Genomic DNA, 27,186 nt, shown 5'->3' with positions numbered 1-27,186 from the left:
GGCAATATTTTTTTTCTTATGACCTTTACAAGGGACATAATTCTCACCGGATCCTGGCCTCTGCTGTTCACAAAAATGGCGTCTGAATCTACGAAGCAGTTCTACAGTTCTAGTGCCATTCATAGTGTCCAATATTGCTGCTGAATGTTGCATGCAAAAAGTTTAAGGTAACATATTTCTGAATTTGCACCACAGCTGCAAAACATTGCGTGTATTTGTGAATCTAATCCCTTCATTTTAGTAGATAGTTTGCTTTTGTAAAGTACGCATCTGTTGACAAGTTGATGTTGCCTGGTTGCTGGCACTCAGGCACTGTGTGACTGTTAATCTGTAGTCTGCTGAAAATCTTTAAGCTCTTGCCTTAAGCGAGGTCGCTATAATATTATAGTAGAATATTATTACCATAACTAGATATATATATATGTATTATTTAATATTAATAGATTCTAGATCTAGTATCCTCAGCAAAGTTATAGTTAGTAAATTCGAAGTGACTACGCGTCTCGCAAAGCGTGGCCCCTAAAGAATATACTACGCGTCTCGCAGGTTTGATTCGCCATCTTGCAATTGAAAATGCTTATTTTTGGCTTCTCTATCACATCCGCTGTGGTTAAGTCAACAGTGTGCCAGCTGTAGTCTGAAAATTTATGGACACAGAGTTCAGAGTTCGAACCCGGGGTTACCTTTTTTTTTTTTTTTTACATTTTTTTTTCATATTGAAAATATGACGTAGACTATGATTCTTTTTTTTTTTTAATAAAATTTCCAAACATCGTCACTGTCGTGATTGCTTGCTTGCCTTACGTTTACTATCCAGTGAGTGGAAAATCCCACCACGGCCCACGGTCGGCGAGGTCACTGAGTTCAGCAGGCCTAAAGCATACGTCATAGGCGTTCACTCGAGATCGTCTGTCTTCACTTCTCTCTTCCTCCCACCCCCCCCCTCCCCCCTCAAGCAAATTTAATTTTTTTTTTTTTAAGTTCACGTAGGATAAATAATATAGACTTAGATCTACTATCACTATAAAGGACAGTGTGATTTAGCTAGGTTGCTGCTAGATCTAGGACTATCATCTGACCCATCTGACCTCACAAACTTTCCTGTACTGTTTTTTTTTACAAGTACTAGACTCTTATGTGTTGAAATAATATAGAGATCTAAATAAACTTAAACTCGATCTAGATCTATTTCAACATTAAATTGTAACCACGAAAAAAAATCGGGCAGTCCTGATATCTGTTTTTTTTTAGATCGCGTGCCACCTAGGGTAAAGTTTAAGCGTAACGCGGAGCGAACTGCGCAAAGGCGGCCTTACGCGTCACGCGGAGCGAACTGCGCAAAGGCGGCCTTACGCGTCACGCGGAGCGAATCGCGCAAATGCGGCCTAGTAAATTTTTTAGTGTACTCAGTACTCACTTCCCGACTTTAAAAAATTAAGTCTAAAATGAAGTCAATAGGCCTATAAATTACAATTAGGCCAGGGCAGGGTCATTAAGCAACTTATTGTAGATTTTCTTACTAAATCTAAATTTTACTCAATTTTCAATTTAAACATGACTACTGAATTAGGCACTAATTTTGAAGTTTTTAGTTCATTTTAAACTAAATTACTGGTTTAAAAAAAAATTTGGTTGTCATTCAGATATTGTGTCTTATAAAAAAAAGTGCTTGAAATATTTGATTTATTTTTTCATAGACTGATAACCTTAATAGTCCTACAACCTCCAATTCATTTTTGTGCTCTCCAGGCTGATATTTTAAAAGTTCTATTAGGCCTAATTTTAATGACACCGACTTCTAAATTCAGCCTTCATTCTCCAAAACAAATTTTAAAATGCTTTTCTCGTATATTTAGCCCTTCCACCTATAGCAAGTTTTTATAACATGAAAACCCGCCATTTTTTAAAAGTAATTCTAAGACGGTCTCTGTAACTAAGACGAAAAATCGTCGGAAGTCATGCATCCGGTCTGTACACCATATTATTGTTAGCAACCAGCCAGGCCTCAGGGGTAGTGAGCAATACTACTTATTAGGAATTTAAACTAGCTAATGGTCAGTAAACTTCCTACTTAAGGTAGTATAAAAGTTAAGTATTTAAAAACAATTGTGAACTATCATAGGTAAAGACAGTGTAATTTTATTATTATTAAATTATACACTTTGTATCTTTATTTTAATGAATTTTACCATCACATTAACTTCAAGTGGCACATCCGCATCATTTCTACTTTTAACAAAAAATCTTATGTAGATTTTTATTTTAATATAGTGCATTTTAATATTTTAGGAAAAATGAAGATAGTTTGTGTTGTCAGTGAAAATGGTGAGGAGAAAGGTCCAGCTGTTAGCAGTGAGCTATTGTCTGCAAGAGAAAAAGCATTCAAAGAGCTGCAAACTGTAGTCAAAGAGTAAGTAAAGTCTCATAGTTTCAGGTTTTTTACCTTACCTTCTTCTTTTGATAATATAATCGGCTCAACGGAAAATAATAGGTAGTTTTTGCCTTAACAACTCATAATTGCTTTAAGCTTTCTACCCATTATGCTTATTTTTACTTGAATCAGTAAGTGTATATTGATATATTTATTTATATGCATATATATATATATGTCAATATATGTCTCATCTTGGATACCCTAGAAAACACCAAGCTGTAAGCGCGCCTAGCAGCACCCTCTCTTCCTCTCTAGGCATATCCCTACCACCCCCACCCCCACATGGTCTGGTGAGCTGTGGTTCACGCTAAATGTTTACAATCATAGAGCCGGGTTTAGTGACGGCTATTGGGGGCAGATAATTTAGTTTAAAACAATTTTTAACTTAGGGGAGGTAACTAAGAGGAGGCTGCTTTCACTGGGAAGAGGAGGGGGTGTAGGGTAGGAGCTACTGATAGTGTTTTAAAGCAAATATTTTCATTGGCGGCATTGGTACTGTCGAATTCACAATTATGAATTACTGAAAAGTAGAAAATAAAACAACTTAATAGCGGCATATGGTACGCCACAGGTCGGCTCGTATATATATATTGTATATTAGTGGTGAAAGATTCCATTTGGTAGATTTAGTAAATTTCAATTTGTATAGAAATGAATTCTCCTTCTGCTTATGTTATTTTTAATTCAAGTTAACAGAACCAATTCAATATTTCCATTACAGAGTTAAAGGTGATCTTGAAATAGTGCCTTTTCAAAAGTTGGACTTTGGAGAAACAGCTGTGCTTGATACATTTTATAATGCAGAACTGGCTGTGGTTGATATGTCTTTGCCTTTGCAGCAGGCTCCTTTGTTTTATCACATTGGAATTCGACAGTCTATGGGAATGAAACATAATATTGTCACTGTTTATGACTCTGATCCAGAAATGTCTTTATCTTTAAGGGTATGCAGTGTTAATTTTTTATAAAAATAAATTGCATTAGTTATTTTTATAATTGTAGGCTATGTATATATTTTTTTTAATCTATTATTATTTTACTAATTTTTTTCTCTAGATGTCTTGCCAGGCTGGCATCCTCTTTCTGCCATATCAGATAGATGGCAGTGGCTTGTGTGTTGTCAGTGACCCAGGTGCCACGAGAATGTCTGAGTTGTGTGTTATTCATCCTGAGGCCGTAGCTCTGGGGAAGAAGTTGAAAGCTATGATTGATGACATGGACGAAGATAACATGTGAGTGTACTGTTAAATATATATGCTATATAACTCTTTACATTTTCAGATGTACTTATAATTGTGAAAGCTAAATAGTCAGATATTATAGTGCATTTTTAAATAATGATTCTTTACAGGGTCCACGCTAAAGAAAGATTTTTAAGTGATTTACGAAAAGCAAGAGAAACTTACAAAGGGGAGGATCTCAGACAGGTAATGTTTCCCTATATTAAAGAGTACATGGAAAACAAAATAGTTATCACATTGTTATTTTGTTTGTTTTTTTTGGATTCTATGCTTATTTTTTATTAATTTTTTTAGGCTTTGATTGGAATGAGGAGAAGACTTGATGATCCTCAGCTGCTTACAGTGGACACAGTTTTTAATATGCTCATTTCATTTAGAGAAGTTCAGGTGATTTAAATTTTAATTTCAGGTTCTAACATGTTTTCACTTAAATTATTAACATAATTGTTTAAATATACCTGACAAGAATGTATTAAATAAATTACAATCTTAATAGTATGATTTTTTGTGTTTGTAGCTGTTTTTTAAACTAGTAACACTGCCCTATCTGAAGATCTGTCCCTAAGAGTGATACAGGCAGAAAGTCACTTTATTGTACTTTATTTATTTTTAGAACCAAATCAGTTCTTTTATATTTAAAAAAAATGCTCTATATACTTTCAGGATTACAAGGCTATGGTTAAGCTAGTAGAGGATGTTAGCACATTTCCATTTATTAAAATTGACCATAATGCAGGAATTCAGTATCTTTATGCTTTCTCTTTAAATAGGTATGATATTTTTTTATTTAACTATTTACTAGTTAATAAAATAATGTTTATTTTATTATTTTCAATGTTAAACTTTTTAATCCTCACACGTCAATCCTCCCCTTTCCAGATTTAAATGAGGAGAAATACCTAAAAATATGTTGTTTTTTTTTTTTAATTAATGATGCTTAAATATTTATTTATAAATTTTTTAGGAATGGAAATCGAGAAAAGGCTCTGTCTGTAATTTTAAAGGTAAGCTTAATAAATGAAACATTTTAAAATACAGAAAGTTGTGTAGTTAAGAAATAGTCTTAACAGTATAATTTTCCATTGAAACAAAGTCACTGTTTATTTGTATTATTAAATTATTCTTTCTAATACAGAAATCTGTTTTTTTTTAACCAGTGTGCATAACTTTATAAAAGTAATCTTCTCTTTAGGCTACAGAAAAATCAGACACACCTGTTCCTGACATGATTTGCCTATGTGGTAGGATTTACAAAGATAAATTTGTGGATTCTGACTACACAGATCAAGATGCTTTGCACAATGCTATAACTTGGTTTGTTTGCATTTCATTTGTAACATATTTGTCTTTAAAAAGTGTAGTTTAAAAACATCATAGAATGCATTAAATAATAATTTTAAAAGGCAAACTGTTCTGTATAGATGTTGAATGCTAGTAGTTTCATTGAGAAACTTATAGAAATAGTTAAGGTCTAGTAAAACTAAACAATGTTCAAATATTCAATAGGTATCGAAAAGGATTTGAAGTACAGCCTAATGAATATGCAGGAATTAATTTAGCAACACTTCTCGTTATATCAGGCAAAGACTTTGCAACTTGTTCAGAACTTCAAAGGATTGGTGAGTGAAATCTTACAACTTGGTGTATGTACAGATCAATAATTAACAGCAGTATCTGAATCTTGAAAAGATTTATAGACAATTTTCCCTTTTTTATTACACGTGGTTTATTTAGTTACAGATTAGTGAGAATAACTTTTGAAATCTTAATCTTTAAACCTTCAGGTATTGCTCTAAACAATCTTATTGGCAAGAAAGGAAGTCTGTCATCATTAACCAACTACTGGGATGTGGCTACATTTTTTGAAATCAGTGTTTTAGCTGAAGATTTTAATAAAGCAGTTCAGGCAGCAGATTGCATGTATAGACTTGAGCCCCCAGAATGGTAAAGTGCTTTATAAGTATTGTATTTTTAAATATAAAGTTTTTATTTCTGATGGTGTAACATTTCAGTTTAAAATTTTTTTACTTAACAGATGAGTTGCATTTATTTACCATGAAAGATTTGATTTTAATTACTGTTTTATGTGTGAATACTGATGGGTATCATTTTATATATTTATATTATTCTGAAGTTGTAAATTTATAATACCTTTAACACCTTTGCTCATGTAGATAGAGAATAAAAGTATAAAAGTAATTATGCCTTAAATGAAATATAAAAATATTATTTAATGTTTTATTTGTTTTTCCATTTGAATGAATAAATTTTATTGATTTATAATGTTTGCCACTATTTTCAAGTAAAGTATTTTGACATTTAACCTATCTGTTCTAAATTCTTTCCTTTAATTCCCAGTCTGATTTGTTGAACAACAAGTTATTTTATTGTTATTTGACAATCTTTAAATTAAACAGGTACTTGAAATCAACAGTAGGCAACATTACTCTTATCAGTAGATTCCGTAAAAGTAAAAACACCAATACATCAAAAAAGGAGAGCCAGGTAATAAAAATATTTGCTGTGGTTGGGCCCAAACGTTATATATTGAATAGCATACATGTGAGCTTTTTAATGTGCACTTTTTGTTAAAATATTTTGTATTACAGCTTTTCAACTTTTGGATGGATTTTTTCATTGAAGTTTCAAAACCAGTAGCTGAACTAACTAGCAGCCAATTTCCTGTGAGTATTTCTTAAATTTGTTTTTATTGGCATGGTATACATCAAAGTATGATGTCTTTCCATTTCACCTTTACCATACTATTACATAAAGTGAATGTATATATAAAATAACAACTTTTAAAAGAAAAAACTACAAATGTTTAATATTTTTCTCATGTTGTCATCTCACAGGTTCTTTTGCTTGAACCTACTAGGGAATTCATTCCTAGCTATATTCAAGTTAATGCTGAAATCCAAGAAAAGGTTTGTTTATTTGAAGATTATTTTAGCTTAGTTAAATAAAATATCTACAAAAAATTACAGTCTAATCAGTTTTTTAAGAAGTAGCTTTATTTAGTTTGATGTAAAAAAGGAGACATAATTGACCAAACTGGAAGCAGTTTTTCGGTTATTATTTAAAATTTTAATTGTAATGTGTATTTATCTGGTTATAGTGATTCCTATAATCAATATGGAATGTTAAATGAATATGGATTTGTTTTATCTAGTTTTTCTTTTTATTTCACTAATTCAAGAATGTGCGCTTATGGCATGTGTGGCAAGATCCCAAAGATCATCGCCCCAATGACTGGACATTTCCTGCAGATACTATTAAGAGAGTTAGGTATGTCACAATTAAATATCACAAAATAATGGAGCTATACTAACACATTTTTTTACTATTTGATAGTACTAACAACATTTTTTTTTACAATAATTCAACAACCCTTAAGTTTTTATTGAAAAAAGAGAACATTCTGGAGATGAGTGATGTTTTCATTATCAGTGTTATGGTTTTTTTAAAATTAACCTGCATCATGTTGTGAGAGAAAAAATCCTTTTGTCAACAGCTTGTACAAGAGAGACTCCAGGGCCATCTTTCTGTATGTGCAGGACATCTCTGATGATGACTACCATATTTTCTTCTCTTCTGATGTCCAGGCACAGAGGTGAAACTTGTGTTTGTTGTTCCTTCCTTGTGAACTGATGTTTTAGATCTCAGGATTTTAATATCATTTGACTTTCCCCATTTGTAGAATATTAACTATCTTGTTATATTGACAATTTCAATAGCATTTATGTAGAAACTAGCATACGTGTCATGCATTGACTGCAATCTCAGAAGAAAGCTAAGTACTTTCACTATGGTAACATTCGTTACCAGTAGTTATTTTTAGACATGTGACTTAGTTTTCTCTCCAAATGTCAAGGGCATTGTGACATACTCTTGCAAGCTACCCATTATACACGGCATGGGTGCCAGGTACAACCCTTGGTTCAGTTTAGTCATCTGTCTTGGTTTATCTTTGGTGTGCCTAAGTTGATTCAAGTATTACTCCTGACCCTGTGCAGAACGCCCAATTAACAGACCCCAGGCGCTATGATAGCTGCTAGGTAACTTGAGGGCACCAACTGCACACTATTGCAGGATGTATTGTACAACCTCCCAAAGGTTTTTGATGAATCTTGTCGTAATGCCTAAAAGACAGACAAACAGACACTTTAATTTTTATATTAAAATGTAAATCCAGAGAATACGCTGTAGAAGCTCTAAATTATTCTTCATGCAATTTTACCTTGTACAAATAATTTTACTATTAAATTTGACGAAGAGTTTTTGTGTATAAATAGGTTTTATTCTATGATGAGTGAGCTGGCTACAAGTCCTGATTGCTTAATTGATGAAGATGATATAGAAGATGTAGTTGATGTAGGTATTTTTATCATGTTTTTGAAATATAATAATATTGGCTTTAACATTTAAGTAAAATGCTATTTCTATATTGTTTTTCATTTTAAAAAAAACCTGTATTGTTCAAATCTGTGTCGTTCACAGTATGTGTATGATCTGGATGAAAAGGGAAATCGTATTTTGCTTGGTAAAGGAACATTTGGAGCTGTGTATGCAGCCAGAGATAAAAAGACACAGGTGAAAGTTGCTGTCAAGGAAGTGCCTGAGAAATATCACCAGTGAGTCAGTCATAATGTGTGCTATCGGTTAATATCCAATTGTTTTATCTCTAACTTTAATCAAATCAGATGGAGAAACAGTAAAAATTTGTCATTTTTTATTTTTTTGAGCAACCAACATTTATGAGTTATTGATAATTTTACCCTAAATTTATATGATCTTAGTTTTCTGTTTTCTCTTTCTAAAATAAAACAATTGAAGGGCTCAGTGGAAAAAGTACTTAAGTGTATTTTGAGAGTTTTGAGAAAAATGAGTGCAAAGTTTTTAAATTGAAGCTGAAATACTAAAACAGCTGATGCAAAGTATTCGAATTAAGCTACTTCGGTGCTGTTTCCATGGCCCAAATTTACAAGGATGGTTTAGGGGAGGTAAACAAATAATATACCGGTCTTAACTCATTTTTGAAAAAATGTAACTTAAGTACTTTTTCCACTGAGCCCTTCAATTATTTTACTTCCAACTTAAAGAGAAGTGCAGCCATTACATGAAGAAATCAAGCTCCACATGAGGCTCAATCATAAAAATATAGTCAGATATCTTGGCTCGGTCAGTGAAGAGGGTTACTTTAAGATATTCATGGAACAAGTTCCTGGAGGTAACATAATTACCTAATTTACTTATTTGATTAATATTGCAAAAGATCTAGTGTATTTTTGCTTGGGATTATTTAAAAAAAATGTTTTCTCCCGTCTTTTTTATCCAGGTAGTTTGTCTCAATTGCTTAGGTCTAAATGGGGTCCTTTGAAGGACAGTGAGGGCACCATAGCCTTTTACACCAAGCAGATTCTGGAAGGGCTTAAATATTTAGTAAGGATTACACACTTTTATAGCTAGTTAATGTATGTGAAATATATGTAACCAAAAGACCAATTTATAATGAAATTTTATTTTTTATCTTAGCATGATAACAAGATTGTGCATAGAGATATAAAGGGAGATAATGTCCTTGTCAACACCTACAGTGGTGTCCTGAAAATCTCAGACTTTGGAACTAGTAAACGCCTATCTGGCATCAACCCTTGTGCAGATACATTTGCTGGTAAGTTCTCTTTTCTAGTGCAGTATTAACATATTTTCTTTACATTTCTTTCATTTTAAGTAGTTAAGTAATATCAAATTTTATTTACGCTTTTGTTTGTTTTTCTAAGGTACAATTCAGTATATGGCCCCAGAAGTGATTGATAAAGGAATAAGGGGATATGGACCTCCTGTAAGTATGAAATATATAGTTTTTTGTGTGGGTATTTTAGCAAGCACATAACATATAATTAAATGGTAGGCTATAAAATTTTTGCAAAAATGTCTTAAGGCTAGGAGCTACAGGGCAAACACTTTTTTGTTATTAGTCAAGCAAATCCACTGAAACTTCACCCATATATTGTATGCTCAATGGGATTTTTAAAAATGGTGTCCAAAAAGAAAAATATTTTTGGTTGCCATGGTTACGTCCGCCATATTGGATTTTTGTTTATCATTTTCAAAATGCTAAGGCTCAGCAACCACTAAAGGTAAACACACAGAAATGCAAGCATTTTGTAGAGTGATGTTAGCCTGAAACTTTCTATAAAGTACTTTTTAAGAAAAGGGTTTAAAAAAATTATTTCTAATTTTTAAATCCTAGACTGTTAAAAAAAGCTGAAATTTGCTCAAATTCAACATATTTCAGTCTATAAAATCTAAAGTAAGGAAAATCTTTAAAAAATGCTTTATAGAAGTTGTTTATATATGTTAGAAGAATAATCAGGCTAAGTTTCATTACAATACATGCAGAACTAACAGAGGAGTAGGGATTTGAAGAGTGAATTTTAACGTTTTGAGAAAAACGCAAAAAACTAAACAAAAATGAAAAATTTCATTCATAACCTAAGAAATACTAACAAAATTTGGTTTTAATTTATGCAGGTTTATTTAACATATAAACATGCAATGAAGTATTAAACTTGCAAGTACATTTTAAATAATAAAGTAAAAAAATTGTCGTACAAAGATAATGCGTCAAATACGTAAAGGTAAAAAACATTTTTATTTTCTTAAAATAAGTTGTTTCAAAAATTGGGCTGAACCACACCTAACAGTTCTATTTTGTTAAGCATATTCACATTTCATTTTGGCAACTGCTACTTTTTTCCTGCCATCTAGCTTTTTCTTTTTTCAGATTAGTTGTCCGGCAAAATGTTTCAATGGTTTTTTTTTTAAATCATTGCTACCACTATGACTATAATAATTGATTTATCCATCTCTTCAGCTCTCTTTATCTCTTCCTGTTAATAATTGTGCACTGACCAAAATAAATGCTCTTTTTCCAAGTTATTGTCTGGTTTCATACTGCTTGGCTTTCTCTTGGCAAAGGTCAATTCTATCAAGGAAAGTAGAACATAAGTTATTCTAGTGGACAAAAAAACAACAACACTTTACCACAAACACATTTTGCATTGAATATGTATTAAATCCTAAACTAAGTTGCAAAATCATTGTAAGGTATAAGCTATAAATAAATTTTACAACTGTTTTGGGTCCAGAACAAGATTTTGAAAAGCGGTTTGCCATCACTCGGATACATGATTCTCCTTTTTGCAGTATTTAAAAGTTGCCATATTCTTTCACTGAGGTCACTTGGTCACTAGCTCTTCAATCATTTTCTCCAGATATTGTTATGTGAAACAAAATTATGTGTAGGGAGATTACCTTGAACCAGGGCAACTTGCAGGGTTTTCAACACACACTGTAGGCCTAAATCATAGGGGAAATGAATTTATTAATAAAATATACAAATGTAAAAAGAAAAGTAATCATAAAACTATAGTGATATATTGTATGAATATAAGAATAGGAGAATCACTGAATAGAATTTGATTCATTAGTTTGAGGAGATTAAAATCTGTTGAACTAGTATCTGAACCACTAATGAGTCTAATGACAAACAGGTCTACTAACCTAAATAAGATGTTCAAAGAAAAAAAATATGTAGGCCTACTAATTAATCTTTAAATTCAAATAGTTTAATGGCTATTGAAATACTCACTGCTTGATGTCCGTGCATCTATTCCTTGTAAACAAAATTTAACGCTGTAGTTTTCATAATCAGCTGTAGAACATCACACACATGAGCCTAGTTTCAAATAGTTTGTTGTGTACTCTTTTATCCTTGTTACGCATTAGAACACTTGTAACATGTGCAGGCCAACTTCACCCGGGGATTACTTAAGTTATTACCAAAATCGTTCTATCTGATAAGTCTGTTTTGGGTTCGATCACAGGGTGATAGTGTATTTCTTGCTGTGTAATAACTTACTACACACACACGTAACACACTGCTTACTCTTGTCGTGTGCGGTAGGCTTGTGTAGACTAAATCTAGTAGCAGTAAATCAACAGAGAAAGGTGGCTGGTATGAAATCACGGAACTTCTAAACAGTTCAAACATTATTAAACCGACAAAAACATTTGATACGATGAGATTTGTCTAAAAAGTTTGTAAACAGCTGATTGAAAATCAACAACAAGAATCAGTTCATCACTAGGCACGCCGGAAGCGATAAACTAGCTAGCGAATCAAAAATTTTAACACTGATAATTCCGAGTCCGCCAGCCAATAGAATTTTACCTTGCTTCCGGGGTAAGGCCGAGTAGGAAAATTTGGTATATGTAGGTCAAAATCTTTAAAAAGTGTGTTTCATTTGAACATTCGAAATTAAATGGAATATTTTCATTGGTTGACAAATTTACCTTGTCGTTATAGACAAGAAAAGGAGCTTTCCGGCGATACTAAACACGCGGTAGCTATTTTTAGTTATCTGTATGTTTTATAGTAGTAAACTTTGGCAATTTTCGCTGTATTTTTGAAAAATTAGACAAAACATGCATATACATGCCTCACAAAAAAATTAATTTAAAATAAAAATAAGCATTTTCCAACAATATGTTATGTGGTTTTGTATTCAGAAATGGATATACTTTAATAATTAGGTCAAAACTGATTTTCGACATCTGACACCCAACACACTTAAATCGGGTGCCGCACACAGCCTTAACAAAAGGGACTTAACATAAATGATAAAAATTCTTGCTTCAGGCTGACATCTGGTCTCTTGGCTGTACCATTATTGAAATGGCTACTGGTAAACCACCTTTTATTGAGGTAAGGAACTTACTTTGAAACTTTTAGAAATAAGAGCTGTTGGTTAAGGAATTCATACAATCACTTAGCATTCTTGAAGATCTCATTGCATTATTAAAAACACTTCTTAGAAATATTTTCATTAAGTTTGAGAATTTTGTTACAGTTATTGCCTATGTTTTTTATAAACTGTAAATTTTCTTTGGGGTACTGGTACAGCTGGGCTCACCAGAAGCTGCCATGTTCAAAGTGGGGTTCTACAAGATGCATCCTCAAATACCAGAATCTATGTCTGCAAGAGCTAAAGAATTTCTTCTTCGGTAAAAAAAAACCTCTTCTTCCCCTCTTAATATTTTGTAGTACTTTGTGTACAATGCTAACACACGTATGTTGCTGTTGGCATATGTGTTTAGTATTGCTTATTATACAATGTTAACATGTGTATGTTGGTGCCAGTTGCTTTAAATATTATTTAGTGTACAATGTTAACATATATATGTTGCTTTTGACAGCTGCTTTGAGCCAGAACCACAAGACAGAGCTACTGCTGGGGAACTCCTGGAACATTCTTTCTTGTATGAGTGAGTTGGGTCTTGCTTACTACCTTGAACTTATAATTAAACCAGTGATTTCCAGTCTGGAAGTTCTTGAAGGATGAGTTCCAGTGATATTAAAAATATTAGTGTCAAATCACACTAAAACTGGTCTAAAAAATAAATGCAAAATCTTTTAAAAATAAAAATTACACTATTTCAAGATCTGTTTAAATTAAATTAGAATGGATATATTTATATTGAAATTTGTAATTCAGGAATCTTGGATCAAGGAGAAAAAGAACAAGAAAGTATAAGGAAGACCAGGAGCATCGAGACTTCTTGAGAAGTGTCTCAGGCAAGTGATACAAGATAACTAACTTTTAAGTTCTTGTTGCCCATTTAGTTCTGTACAAAGTTAAAGTTACCCTTCAGACCTGGAAAGTTAATGGTGCAGATAAAGTGGAGAACATGTTTCTTTGACAAGCTTATTCAGTGTATTCAGCACTGTACATTAGGCTTATGTTTATGATGACTATTTTCTCTTTAATAGAACCATTGGGTAAAGGTAAAAACATGGATGAACTAAAACTGAGGATACCAAGAATCACAAAGTAAGACTTTTCCTTTACTAACCCTTTTCTCTCAATGTGCTGGAGTTGGTTTGCATTAGGTGTAAATGGGTGGGAAATATTTTCACTCAAAGAAAACCTTTTTTTTTCTATGTGTACGTGATGAAAAGATTCCCATTATATGTCAGAAAAATGTGAATGTTAAAAAAAAAATTTTATTGCAGTAAAACATCTCATCATTAAAATTTTTTGGCATTACCACTATAATCTGGCTTTTTTTTATCTTGCAACTGCTTCAATTATAAGGAAAATTACACAAATTATGTCATTAGAAACTTGAATAAATTAAATATTTTTAAAAAGTTGAAATTAAGTCTTTTTTTCTTCAAAAATTTTAAAACTAATACTTATTATCTTTTTATGAGAAGTTAAAAGTTGCTGATTTTTTCATATTACAATTCAAAATGCATATTATAATTTTTATTTTTTTCATCATAAAATCATAAATTAAGCTATTAAAGTTAAAACCACTAAAAATAATTTAATGACAGGAATTATGCTAGCCTTGTATAAACATTAATTACTATGTTTGCTGCCCCACCTAAGTAATAAACTTATGCATGATAATTGTAACCATTTCCCCTTCACTTCAAGATTTTATGGGAGTTTGTGGTTTCTGTGACATTAAAAAAATAATACTTTAAAGTTGTCTTCAGTATTACATGACATTTGAAAGCTTTATGTTCATGATTGCTGAAATAAGGTTGCTAAAATGTTGTTGCATAATATACAAGATATATGGTTTCTTTCTGTTAAAGCTTTCTTTATTTTAAAAATATTCATTCCATCCTATTACATTTTTCTGTAGCAGTTTAATTCCTTTTTTTGTTTTTAAGGTGAATGTTTTAGTTGTTTAATAATATTTCTTCCAATCGTTATTTTGTTATTATTTTGGCTGACTTTTTTTCTGCAATTGTTTTCTTTCCCTTTCTTCTGACGCTTCTGTTAAAAACCAGACTACGTACAGAAGGGTTTGGTAGCCAGGAAAATCTAAGTGATGATCTAGACACAATTGATGAGGGACGGTGAGTAACTTCCCCCAATCTCCACTGTTAGTGTATCAAATGTCTTTTTACCTTTGATGACTTGGTGTCATAGTACATGCTACACAAGGTAGATTTCCTCACACTTCTAATTATTTAGGAAAGCTCAAATTAAATTGTTTTTAAGTCACCAAAACTACCTAGTTTGAATTGTAAAAGATAAGGATAATAAAATAAACAGAAAACTCAGGTTTGATATGATACAAACTGGGCTCTTCTTGTGAATGTTTTTAAAGAATTGAAGACAAATATTACTAACTACAAACTAATTTTCATTTATTAAATAACTTCCCCTTCTTGCCTTGTAATATTGGATTCATATTTATTGATGCCTTGAATACTCAGATTCATTCATAAACTGCAAAGGCCAGCCAGCTATTTTTAGTGTTGAATATTATTTTATTCCCTAGCTTGATGCTATTCCTATATACTGATTTATTCCACATTACATCATGTTATTGTTTTTGTTTCCCTTTCTTATAGTTTTCTTCTAGATCTAGTAGCTTTCTAAGAAACAATTTTATTATAGAACATTTTTAGACAACAATTTTCATTTTAGTTGTCCATATATTTTTTTTTAACCCAGTTTATCAATACCCTTTTTTACTTTCATTCTCTCTTGAGCTATTTTTGGTCACTATTTAGCTCAGTTACTTGCAAGTTTATATCTGTTGATTGGTCTCTAATCAGCAACACTTTTACTTTGCTTACTTTGATATGTATGCAATTATTTCTTGGAACACATCAAAGAAAATGTTGCTTATAAAACAGAATCAGAAAGTATTGTTAACTTTCCCAGGTAGAATTTCATATTCAATTGTCATCAAAACATTGTTTACAATTGCTTGAAAACTAAAGTGTCCAAGAGAATATCCCAAGAAAAACTGTTTGAATAAGAAGCTGTTTATATCATTGGTAAATTTCGTTCAGTTCTCATTTAGGATGGTTGCCATTTGTTTTGTTATAATTTGAGCCGATCTTATCAGATCCACTGCAGTAAATTATCTTTTAGTTTAGGCTACTTTTGAGCTTTTTTTTTTTTATCAAAGTTGTGTTTATAATTATCAGTTTTGATTTGTTAATTGTTTTTATTATAATAAATTGTTAAAGTATATATTTAAAAGTTAATGACTTTAAAATTCTTACTTTTACATAAGGCATATGTTTACTTAAATAACAAATAAATGCACAATAAATTTTATAAGCTTTTAAAAGAAGTTAAAATTACTAAATTATAATACTAATCAAATATAGTTTTGAATGAAAATAATTACTTTCCTTGTATATTGTTTGCTATTGTCATTTATTATTGTCAACATTATTTTTCTCTTTTGTTTGGTTTATATAGTTTCTCCCTGATCTTTTTTTTTCCAGCAGGCATTTCAATATACCCATGACAATGTGAGCATGATTTTAACTACCACCCAAACACATGCATAAAACTAGGCCCAATTAGAGCATTTCATTCTGTTGGACTAACTGTGCTGAGTTTACTTCTCTCAACTGTAGAAATATAGTTCATTGCAGTTTTTAAAAAGTAGATAGTACAAAATGTTTTAGTGTGGGTTTTTTTTCCAAGATTTTTTAATAACCAAAATATTGCATAATATTAAAATAGCATTTAATGCATCATTAGACACAAGGCTTTCTTCATTAATTTTAACAGTAGGTAAATAAAAGCACAATTTTTACGCTGTACAATTGTTTTAAATTTTAAGAATTTGTTTTTATCTTAATATTGCAAACATATTTCTATTTTGGGATTTCTAAAAGTGATCTGATGCTGCTAATAAATGAAATAAAATAATTGTTTTCATGGTCAAAGCAGATCCATAATGTGCCTTAAATAAGATAGTGTGATCAGAGACGTCTACTAAATTTTTTGTGTGTTTATCAAACATTGTTTTGTAGCTAGAAAAAATTCAACAAGCTCTTGTTTTCTATTTAGTAAATTTTCTTCTCCAATGGATTGTTTAAAATTTTTGCTCCTGCTAGCTGTGGCAATCATTGAAATGATGGTTTCTTTTTCTGTAGCTGCTGAAAACTTTGTAAACCTTAGGGTGTTGTTGTTAGACTTCTCTTCAGTTCCTAATTTCAATAGATTTAAGAAACAAACACATGCCTGAAGAAGTTAAGGCACTGTCAATAATTGTTTGGTTTGTGTGTCTCCCTCACTGATATACATTTTATAACGGTGATCCAAAGATTGCAACTTTAGAATAGCGAGATCCTTTGGCATGATGGTTGTTTTTCATTTGTCTTCTTGGTAGCTACCTGTTGTTGTGGGGGTACCCATTTGGTTCCAGTTTATATGTTACAGAGTGTTGCAGAAGTTAGGGCACTAGTTATTTTATGCTTTTGAAACTAACCAAAGAAAACATTATTCTATCTTTAAGAACTATTGATATGTCAGTCTTAAACATTAACCTCGAAAGATCTGGTTTTTCCCAATTAAAATTAAAAGTTCTATCCAGTGAAGATTTTACCTATATTTTTAATCAACTATATCTGTGTATAAAACTGTTTTAATGCTATAGGTTCATTTTAATACTGGGGTTTTATTTTATTGGTAAAAATTGTGTAAATTTTTAACCACTAAATTTTTTTGTTGATGGATTTATACCCATTGTCTTAGGAATTGGGGTTAACCAAAGAGGTGTTGCTTCAGTTTGAAAGGGTTTCTTTGTAATGAATATTGATAGAATTAATAAAATGATGAAAATACAATTACAGTCAGGCAAATTTTAGTTGTACAACATACTTAAAATGTGAAACAGGGAGTTTAACAACTTAAGACAATGACATTCAAAATTACAAAGTATTGCTAGGTTGAGAACTGATCGTAACAATACGTCTGATGTTCTACAGTTAAACTATTGCCAATAACAAATGTTGCTAGACCTGCTCTAAACTCACCCTGCTGAAATTTGGCTTCGCTACAGCGCTTCAATTAATGCCCTTGACTTCATTGTTTTTATTTTTGACATTTATGTGACTTGATATTCCATTGGCTGATTTTTATTTTGGGTTTTATTTATTGTTGGGATAACTGACATGTTTATGGGTTTGATTGCCTTGATATCTACTTTTCTTTATACTTATCTTAAAATGTGTTAGTTCAAAATCTGTATTGATAAAGAGAGAAAAAGAACTGCGTTGCATTTTAAAAACAATACATTCCTAGCCTAATGAAATCAAATGGATTCCTATTGAGCATGTAAGTGCATGTGCTGTATGGTAGCCAAGATTCAATAATTGCATGCTAGCACGGACCCATATTTGTTTAAAACCTACTCATTTTAATTTACAAAGTGTTATTTAAAGTTATATTATAATAACTTGTTAACAGTTTGCAGTCGTTTAAAACTCAATGATCATGGAGCTTTATACAAATCATTTGAAAGTTCATTAATATAACACTACTAGACCAATTGACAGATTAATGATAATAATAGTTTCTTGGTAATCAGCATGTCAAGTTTTTGCTTAATTTGGTATATGTGTAGCATACTGAACAACTACCATGATCTGATGTTTAGATAGTTTTTGTTGTAACATTCTTTCCATGCTGCCCACAGTTGGGCTTGTATATTTTATGTTGTCTTGTTTGTTACAAGTCTGTCACTGCCCACTATTTCAGTCTGACCCCTGCGTCCAGCACCACAGACCTCAATACATTGGACGATCACCCCAGGTATGAGCTGTTTTTTATCCTCTGCTTTTCTTTTCTCTCTGGCTTTTTTTTTTAAGTCCAGCCTGATGATAACCATTTAACTATAGCACAGAAGGAACCAGTGTAGTAAAGTATTAGATAGGTTAGTTACAGTGTCTAATAGTTTTAAAGTGTCTTGGATTGAATCAATTGTAGAAATGTCTCCTTGAAAAATAGATGTTCAAGAGTTGTATTTTAGGTTTTTTATGTATACAACCCAGTGTAATTAGATATAATTGCTCATCTGTCAGCATGATGACATGATACCTGAAAATATTGCAGCTTGTGGTTTAGTTTTGGTACTCTACAGCTTTCTAATGAGCTGGGTCATTTAGTACTTGTCTTAAACATTGGCAGCCGTGTAATGAGATGGGTCATTTAGTACTTGTCTTAAACATTGGCAGCTGTCTATTGAGCTGGGTCATTTAGTACTTGTCTTAAACATTGGCACCTGTCAAATGAGCTGGGTCATTTAGTACTTGTCTTAAACATTGGCAGCTGTCTCATGAGATGGGTCATTTAGTACTTGTCTTAAACATTGGCAGCTGTCTCATGAGATGGGTCATTTAGTACTTGTCTTAAACATTGGCACCTGTCAAATTAGCTGGGTCATTTAGTACTTGTCTTAAACATTGGCACCTGTCAAATGAGCTATTCAGTTAGACCTTGTCCATATTCTCTTAAAGCATTTTTGTGGTATACTTAATGGAAAAATATTTTTAAATAAAGGAATGCGTTATGTTTGGTCAGAAATCTGCTCCTTGTCTATCAATTTTTCTGTTGATTAATTCTTCTGTGTTTTACTATCTTCTGAATGTGTTGTAGCTATTCACTAATTGTGTTGTAATTACTCACTATTGTGTTGTAATTACTGATTTGTTGTTACACTCACAATTTGGTCTGTTTGAAACTACTGTAAATTCATGTAACATTGCTTTGAGTGTATATACATTAATACAGAATCTGCCTAATTGCCTCTACTCCTGAAATATGGAAGCATGTTAAAGCTCTAGAAAGCCTCAGTGGAGTTTTTCTAATTGCACTTATTAACTGAAAAACCATGTTTTAAAAAAAAAAAATCCTTTAATAATAAGTTTTAAAAGAATCTAAATAGTTAATAATAGTCAATAATTTTTAGTGTATCATTTTACACTTTTTTTATCTCTCATCATGAAATAATAACAAAAATGTACACTTCAATAACTGGTTTTGCTCCTCAGTTGTTTTATGAAATAAAAGATTTAAATGTGTAATGTCCTACACTTATTCTTGCTTATTTCTTCTTTCTGTTATCTTTTTTATTTGTTCTCTTTATCCCTTTCATCTTTTTTATGATCTTTTCTTTTTGTTTATTTGTTCGGTTTTATCCTTTTTTCCTTCTGCTGCATTTGCCTGCTTTACATTTCCTAGTCAAGACTTCAGGCGACGAAGTCTTTCTGATAGTCAGGCGAGGGCAATTCGCAGAAGGTGAGATGTCTATTAGAATATATCAATGTGCCAGACAGCATCCATATCAGCTGATCACAACTTCAGATTTGACTGCACCTTATTAGTTTCTACATTACAACCAGTAAAAAATATGAGAAAACAATTCCTTAGAATTACACACGTATTGTCATGTTCACTTTGTAAAACACAAAATCAAACTACTAGTACAGGTATAGCTGTTTGATTATATTAGCATGGTTCTAATCATAAGTTTTCTTGCTGCTTGTTCTATTTTATTATCAAAATAAAATTTTGTATCTATCACAGTACACCTTTATTTCACATTGCTATAAAGTTAAGCTGTTAACTAATGTAACCATGATTAAATTATCAAAAGGTGAGCTGAAATATTCTCATCCAAATCCTTCACCATTAAGTTGAATGTAGGTGGCTTATAAAAGCATGGTTTCTGCCAGTAAGACATTAGAGTGTCACTTTATTTTAACCATTGTTTCTACCAAGGATTACACAAACAACCTATCACCCTCTATAGTTTAGCTATAGTGTCACAGTTTCCCAAACTATATACTTAAAAATACCATGTTTTTATGTTGAAAAAACTTCAAACATAAAATATATTAAAACATAAACTTAAATTTTGTTAGCTGCAAAGTACACAGAGTTGAGCTGAAAATGTTATAAATCTATTTTGAATAGATGAGTGAGTTATTTTCTTTCCTGTAGCACAAATTGTTTTACATTTCCACCTGATGTTTGTAGTACTAATACTTTTCCATTCTTCTCTCCACTATGTTATAGCCGGTTACCCTGTGTCTTAAACCTGAGAAAGTAACACACCTCTGGGTCTTTTGTGTTGACTTGTACAAATGTTTATAACTCTGTTGTTCAATGCTTTTCATGGTGAAACATAAAGCGTATTGCTGAAGCTATCCACAGTACTGTGGTACCTGTTGTATGTGCCGGCCTCATGCAGCTCATTATACTGCTGGCTCTCCTGGTCTGGGAGAGCTTCTAATTTGTGTTGTACTCAATTTATTAACTGTTAGTAACTGCTATACTTTTGCTACTTGTGTTTTGTAAAATGGTCTGTTGACTTTTGTCTGTTGCTTTACTGATTCTCATTGTTTGTACCCTGGTCAGTGATTGCTGAACATAAGCTTTCTCTACTTAGTTTGATTAATGTTGAAGAGCTTATTGGGATTATACTTTTAAAGTTGAGATATGATGGTTTGAGCATGTCATAATGAACATCTGGGTTAAGATATATTAGTTTGAGACACTAAAATATCTAGATGTAACATGCAAAATATAGACAACTGTAGGATTTTTAAAATCTTAATGGTTAATATACAACGTTTCTTAGTCGGCTTTTGTCAATGGTTTGAATGGTTTAGTAAATACCACAACATATGTTATTTCAGTCTTTTCCCTTTCCAGTAAAAGGAGCAGGGCATTACCCCCCCCCCCCCCCCTGTCAATTACCCCCCTGGACATTCCCCACTCCTGGAGTAATTACCCCCCTGTCAATTACCCCCGTCCAGTAGAACATTACCCACCCACCCCCCTGGACATAGCTTAAGGTACAGCTAGGGTTAGGGGTAGGGTTATATTTAGGGTTAGTTATGGTCAGGGTTAGGGTTAGGATTACAGTGTTATGGTCAAGGTTAGGCTTCAACCAATGTCTAGAGAGGGTTTTGATTTTGTGTTAAGTTTTAGGCTGAGGTGAATGCTTAGGTTTTGGTCTTTTTATTGAAGTTAGGATTAAGGTTACATAAAGGTATAGAGTTTGAGTTAGAGTTAGGATTCAAACTTGAGGGAGGGGGGTAATTCCTTGGGGGGTGGGGGGGGTAATTGACAGGGATGCGGGTAATGTCCTGTATCCCCAATAACATATCTGCTGTGCCAATAGGATATCTGGCAAACAAGTCTTCGATCTTCTACCAATGGAATTTTTTATTGTTATTAATCTAGTCACAAGTATCTGACCTTGCTTGAAAATGATTTGGTATGAGTCAGACACATTAAAAGCTTCTCATCTCCAGAACAGCTGTACCCTTTTCAAAAGAATGTTCAAGTTCTAATTACTGTTATAAGTAATAGCTAAAGTATAGTTTGTTTAATGGTTTTTTTTCTTCTACAAATAATAGTTTACAATTAATTCAAGTTAAATGCCCGGTCAAATTTAAATAATGTGGCCTTGTCCAATTTATGAATACCGTTTGCCCTTGGGACATACACCTGTGGGATTTACAGGTATCTCCAGTGTTTAGAGGTTACCTGTACAAAAGGAAATTGAATGCTAATATATATCCTTACCTGTCTTCCCAACACAGGTAAATTCCCCTGCTCCAGGTATTTGTGCTCCTGACATGAGTAAAGGGGAATAGCACATATCACTTCTTCATTGTTTACAGCTGATTTGTTTCTATTGGTTTACTTTAGCTCATTGAAAGGTGACAATGTTATCTATTGCATCTTTTTAATTCATTAGCAGATATGAATTGTTCACAATGTCATATAGAGTAGAATGAACTAGTTCTTATATTTCATGAAGTAACTAAGTTTTTGTGGTCAGGTAGGGCTATGTATTGTATTTGTATTATTATATTCACCTCTCAAGATATGAAATTAATTGTACTCTTTTTTTTTAAAAAATGCCTTGAGTTTCATTATCATTTGTTTCATTAAAAGGAATTAGCTACTCTCTCTTCCAGAAATGTTATTTTTCAAATGCTTATAGATTTCTTAAAAGAGAAATCTTGAAATGTGGGCTGTTAGAGAATGCATACTTCTAATTTCAGAATGTTTACAAACCATTAGTTAATTAATTGCACCATCTGTGCTGATCATTACAAGGTCATTAAGTGTCTGTTCAGTGGTGCTTCTAGACGGAAGGTGTGCTGACATATTTTAGATGTGTTAGACAGGGTTGTGTTGATTTACTGCCTTGTGGCACTCGGTGAGAATAAAAGTGTGACAGCTGTAACCCACATTAGGATCTGAATATTGTAGCAGTCACTAGGTCTGTATCATATCAGTGATTAGGTCTGTCATGTAGCGGTGATAAAGTCTGTATTGTAGCAGTCATTGGGTCTGTCTTGTAGCAGTCATTAGGTCTGTCATGTAGTAATTATTAGGTCTGTCATGTAGCGGTCATTAGGTCTGTCATGTAGTAATGATTAGGTCTGTCATGTAGCGGTCATTAGGTCTGTCATGTAGTAATGATTAGGTCTGTCATGTAGTGGTCATTAGGTCTGTATTGTATTGGTGATTAGGTCTGTCATGTAGCGGTCATTAGGCTGTATCATATGTCATTAGGTCTGTATTGAATCAGTGATAAGGTCTTTATTGTAGCGGTCACTAGGTCTATATCATATCAATGATTACATCTGTCTTGTAGCAGTCATTAGGTCTGTATCATATCAATGATTACATCTGTCTTGTAGCAGTCATTAGGTCTGTATCATATCAGTGATTAGGTCTGTCATGTAGCAATGATTAGGTCTGTCATGTAGCGGTCATTAGGTCTGTATTGTATTGGTGATTAGGTCTGTCATGTAGCGGTCATTAGGTCTGTATCATATGTCATTAGGTCTGTATTGAATCAGTGATAAGGTCTTTATTATAGCGGTCACTAGGTCTGTATTGTAGCGGTCACTAGATCTATATCATATCAGTGATTAGGTCTGTCATGTAGCAATGATTAGGTCTGTATTGTAGCAGTTCACTCTGCTTTGATTCTACTGTAAACTATGTTGAGCCTTCAGTTTAGATTTGTGCTAATCCAATCACAAGCTGCAGATGTGTTAACTGCATTCCATTAAGAGAGATATATTTTAACGACCTTTTCACGTGTGTGTTTATAACATTAGGTAACTAAAAGTTTCAAGTAATGTTCTCTATTTACCTTGAACAGTGCACCAGTGGTTAGAAGAACTCATTATGTTTGACAGCTTCTTGTATAGTTTTTAAAATATTGTGTAGATACAGTCATTATTTTACTTTTCATTAACATTTTATGGTATAATGTTATTATATTATACCTTAAAATATTGCTGTTAAATTTTGAAGTTTTTTTACATGGAAGTTATTCATTGTTTTTTTCTTCGATAACTTCTAACTACTCACATTGTCATGTTTCCATTACTGTGAATGAAGTAAACTTTTCTTTCCCAAGAAATATTAGCATGCTAAGAAAGCTCAAAGCTTGAAATGTTCTTTCTCATGAAACAATATAATGCCAAGAATGCTCTAGGCTTGAGATAAAATGTTCTATCTCATGGAGCAAATGATAGTTAAGGATGCTCTAGGCTTGAAGTGAACCTGTTTTTTTGTCATGCATGTTTCACTGCATGTCCCAATTTAGCAATGATCAAGGAATGCCAAGTTAGTTAAGTTAGCAGACACAATTACACTTTATTATTCTTTACAAAATTATATTGCTATATGAAACAAGTCACACAAGCACACTTATTCATTGATTTTGGAGATTTTTAAGTTTCAATTTTAAAGGTTTTACTGAAGTTTTTGGCAACATATGTTACTCATAAACACTTTTTTTAATAGAAATATATTTGAAAACCACATGAGGAAAACACAGATGTTTACTTTAAAAAAAAAAAAAAACTTAATTATTGCCCTGTAAAATGACATAATGATATGAAAGCAAAAACGATCTCTATCCACCATTGAACAAGAAATATTTCATTTTCCTCAAAAGTAGAATGTCAGTACTGGTTAATCTCCTGTGGCTTTCATTTAGGATAATAGGCAATTATTTATCTATCAAAATATTACTTTTTTATAAATTGACACTAAATATATATTATAACCCATTTACTTAATCTAGAAACTATTTTTATATATTTAAACACAAAAACAGTATTAGGCTTGTTCAAACATAAAGGTTTAAAAACAAACTATCATGAATTAGTTGTGGTAGTTGTATCTACTGTGTAGGAATCTTCAGAACCTAATCATGTGTGTGTGTTGACAGCATTGCTGACATTGATATGTTGGGATTATTAAAAGTCAGCTTACAGGCAGTCACTATCCCACTGTAGGTTCTAAACATTATCTTTGTTTATTTTTGTTTTTAAAAACAAATTTCAGATTTTATCTTACTTCACCCCATCCACAAAGTCAAAGTGCAAGGTACAATTTTCAAAATAAACCAAATATTAAAGCTTTTTTTCTTTTCTTTTGAATGGATTAAGTTTATATTGTTTTCTTTTGTATTTTCTCTCCATTGACTTTGGCTTTTATATCTGCTGCAAATAATTTTATTCATCATTGATTTTTGCTTTTATCTTTATTTTACATTTAAGCACAGTTGTAATTTCATAACATCACACTCTCTTCTCTGGGAAGTCTGGTTTATTAAAATCTAATATTTTTTTTAAATCTTTGGTAAACTAGTTAGAAATGAATTATTTTTGCTTAATTTTAGAAAAAAAAAACATATCTTTGCATGTTTATATTGACTAAATGTGATGGGATCTGCCATTTAAAAAGTTATTCAAAAGGCTGCATGAATTTTGTATGTTAAGTTTTCACAATAGAAGAAATAAAAAATAAAACACTAAAATTTTATCCTGTAGAAGCAAATTATATCCCTAAAAGTTCGTCATCCATTATATGATCCTAAACAGACATTTGACATTGTGTTCTGTCATAGTTTCTAGTTATATCTTCTTTTTATTTATGAATTAATCTAGTTTTAGTGATAGCATGCTACAGAATATCTTCTCAATTAGTTAACAATTTCATCTCATGCTTCCTATTAAACTGGGTTGCATTACATGTAATTTTAAATGTTACATTCATATCTTTTTGTCCTTCCTACTGCATAGAATATCTTGTCATCTTGCAAGTATCTTTTGTTTGTATGTAAATCAGTACAGTGTAGTCAAGGCTACATGTAACAAGAGAAATGCTTGTACTCTGTAAAGGCTCTCACTGTTTCTTTACATAATCAGCTTTTGCTATCATATATACATATGTTTATATAAAAAAAGTCTATTGGATTAGACAAATCTTATTAGTTAATACCAGATTACGCTGTGTCTACACAAAGAATTGTTTGTGTAGTTCTCTTAACGAGGGCAAATTTGATCTGTATTGGCAAATGTTTATATTTTTGAGTTCTCCAAAGTTTCCAACTTTTAGCATAGTTGTATCATTTTTTTTAAATCACTACATTATCCGTTGATTGTTAAGAATTGACATAAAATATTTTCCATGTATAATATCTAATAGTGTGAACTTTAAATTAAAAAACTAACCTTAAAAGCAGCTAAAGAATATAAAGAATAAAATGTGTAGGCTTAATACTTGGCATTTATATCTCAATTTGTATTTACTAACATGTATCAAGACCAAAAGGTTTGTTCTTTAATGACCAACACATTTCAAGCCTAGAAAGTTATTTTTAGATCACCTTTTTCACCAAAAACTGCAGTTTAGTTATATAAATAAAAATTCATTAAAAAAAAAAACAAACTCGAAATTGTGTTTGGTAAATTAATAAACAGGCTTTGAGTTACTGTTATTATATTAGATGCATATGTTCTAACAACCTGTATATTCACAAAGAAAAGCCCATTAAAATTTTTACCAAACTACAGTTATTCACTTTAATCTGAATAACTTTTAAGAATAATAATTTCTGTAACTAGTTTTGCAGCTCTTTAAATACAAGTGTTATCTCCCAAGTTTTTTCTTATTGTGTAGAGTTTTTCAATGAGTGAGATATTTTTGTTCTTTGCTGTCTCTAATGTAAGGAAATTACAGTAATGATATGTACTAAAGCAGTATGTGATTGTCTTGCAGCTCTGAATCCAACATGTCAGCAGATACCAGCCCTGTACAAACCTATCTCCTCTCACCTGATATAGAGTCACATGAAACCTCTTTTTCTAGAGAAGGAGGATTTTACCTCCTGAGGAAAGACTCTGAGAGAAGGCAGACACTGGTGCATATTTTGGAACAAGATAGGGAAAAAGTAAGGAGGTTAAATTATATAAATCCTCTGCAACAATTTAAAATAAAAACAGATATTTTTCATTTACACCTCATTTTTATATTTTTAAAACTTTAAAATTCTATGATATTAAGTATTGTTTTTTTTAAATCAGTACATTTTTCTAGTTGTTCAGCTTTGCTACACTATAAAATAATTGTTTATCAAATGTTTTATTTAAATCAGCAGAGTTGTTCTAAAACAAATGCTTTATTTAAAACAGATTTGTTCTAACTGGTTGGAGATGCTACACAGAGATGCTACAATATCTCGACCTAAACTTACATCTGTATGTAAAGTATTTAATATTACCTTATTAACTAACCACTTTCAAGCCACTGTTGGTCTATAATGACCAAATTCTTTTAA

The 27,186-nt window shown here is 31.8% G+C and overlaps 1 protein-coding gene and 1 long non-coding RNA gene across 16 annotated transcripts in view; one reads left to right on the top strand and one right to left on the bottom strand.

Moving 5' to 3' along the window:
* The window catches only part of LOC131936978 (mitogen-activated protein kinase kinase kinase 15), a 29,683-nt gene continuing 2,497 nt past the window's right edge, over nucleotides 1-27,186 (top strand). Inside the window, exons 1-34 of one of the 15 annotated variants that reach the window (XM_059294129.1) lie at nucleotides 1-167; nucleotides 2,290-2,410; nucleotides 3,156-3,378; nucleotides 3,491-3,666; nucleotides 3,786-3,861; nucleotides 3,970-4,062; nucleotides 4,339-4,445; nucleotides 4,640-4,679; nucleotides 4,868-4,989; nucleotides 5,182-5,294; nucleotides 5,460-5,619; nucleotides 6,093-6,180; nucleotides 6,285-6,359; nucleotides 6,531-6,602; nucleotides 6,875-6,963; nucleotides 7,190-7,288; nucleotides 7,971-8,049; nucleotides 8,176-8,309; nucleotides 8,778-8,905; nucleotides 9,014-9,117; nucleotides 9,211-9,349; nucleotides 9,459-9,520; nucleotides 12,383-12,448; nucleotides 12,647-12,747; nucleotides 12,940-13,008; nucleotides 13,239-13,318; nucleotides 13,514-13,574; nucleotides 14,549-14,617; nucleotides 16,010-16,036; nucleotides 18,276-18,329; nucleotides 19,758-19,814; nucleotides 24,909-24,950; nucleotides 26,628-26,799; nucleotides 27,041-27,106. In XM_059294129.1, the coding sequence (XP_059150112.1) occupies nucleotides 2,295-2,410; nucleotides 3,156-3,378; nucleotides 3,491-3,666; nucleotides 3,786-3,861; nucleotides 3,970-4,062; nucleotides 4,339-4,445; nucleotides 4,640-4,679; nucleotides 4,868-4,989; nucleotides 5,182-5,294; nucleotides 5,460-5,619; nucleotides 6,093-6,180; nucleotides 6,285-6,359; nucleotides 6,531-6,602; nucleotides 6,875-6,963; nucleotides 7,190-7,288; nucleotides 7,971-8,049; nucleotides 8,176-8,309; nucleotides 8,778-8,905; nucleotides 9,014-9,117; nucleotides 9,211-9,349; nucleotides 9,459-9,520; nucleotides 12,383-12,448; nucleotides 12,647-12,747; nucleotides 12,940-13,008; nucleotides 13,239-13,318; nucleotides 13,514-13,574; nucleotides 14,549-14,617; nucleotides 16,010-16,036; nucleotides 18,276-18,329; nucleotides 19,758-19,814; nucleotides 24,909-24,950; nucleotides 26,628-26,799; nucleotides 27,041-27,106 (3,159 nt within the window). In that variant the 5' untranslated portion in view covers nucleotides 1-167; nucleotides 2,290-2,294. The remainder of the gene's footprint in view (nucleotides 168-2,289; nucleotides 2,411-3,155; nucleotides 3,379-3,490; nucleotides 3,667-3,785; nucleotides 3,862-3,969; nucleotides 4,063-4,338; nucleotides 4,446-4,639; nucleotides 4,680-4,867; nucleotides 4,990-5,181; nucleotides 5,295-5,459; nucleotides 5,620-6,092; nucleotides 6,181-6,284; nucleotides 6,360-6,530; nucleotides 6,603-6,874; nucleotides 6,964-7,189; nucleotides 7,289-7,970; nucleotides 8,050-8,175; nucleotides 8,310-8,777; nucleotides 8,906-9,013; nucleotides 9,118-9,210; nucleotides 9,350-9,458; nucleotides 9,521-12,382; nucleotides 12,449-12,646; nucleotides 12,748-12,939; nucleotides 13,009-13,238; nucleotides 13,319-13,513; nucleotides 13,575-14,548; nucleotides 14,618-16,009; nucleotides 16,037-18,275; nucleotides 18,330-19,757; nucleotides 19,815-24,908; nucleotides 24,951-26,627; nucleotides 26,800-27,040; nucleotides 27,107-27,186) is intronic. The other 14 variants (XM_059294128.1, XM_059294127.1, XM_059294130.1 and 11 more) reach the window with 14 other exon arrangements.
* On the bottom strand, nucleotides 10,208-11,371 carry LOC131936980 (uncharacterized). The gene is made up of 3 exons (XR_009386134.1): nucleotides 11,333-11,371; nucleotides 10,996-11,040; nucleotides 10,208-10,666 (listed from the first exon to the last, which is right to left on the bottom strand). It is a non-coding gene; the product is annotated as an uncharacterized LOC131936980 (long non-coding RNA).

Source organism: Physella acuta, unplaced genomic scaffold (assembly GCF_028476545.2).
Source record: "Physella acuta isolate Inbredline_101_S28 unplaced genomic scaffold, ASM2847654v3 ptg000197l, whole genome shotgun sequence".
Taxonomy (NCBI): Eukaryota; Metazoa; Mollusca; class Gastropoda; family Physidae; genus Physella; species Physella acuta.
This window is presented reverse-complemented; position numbering and strand designations above follow the sequence as displayed.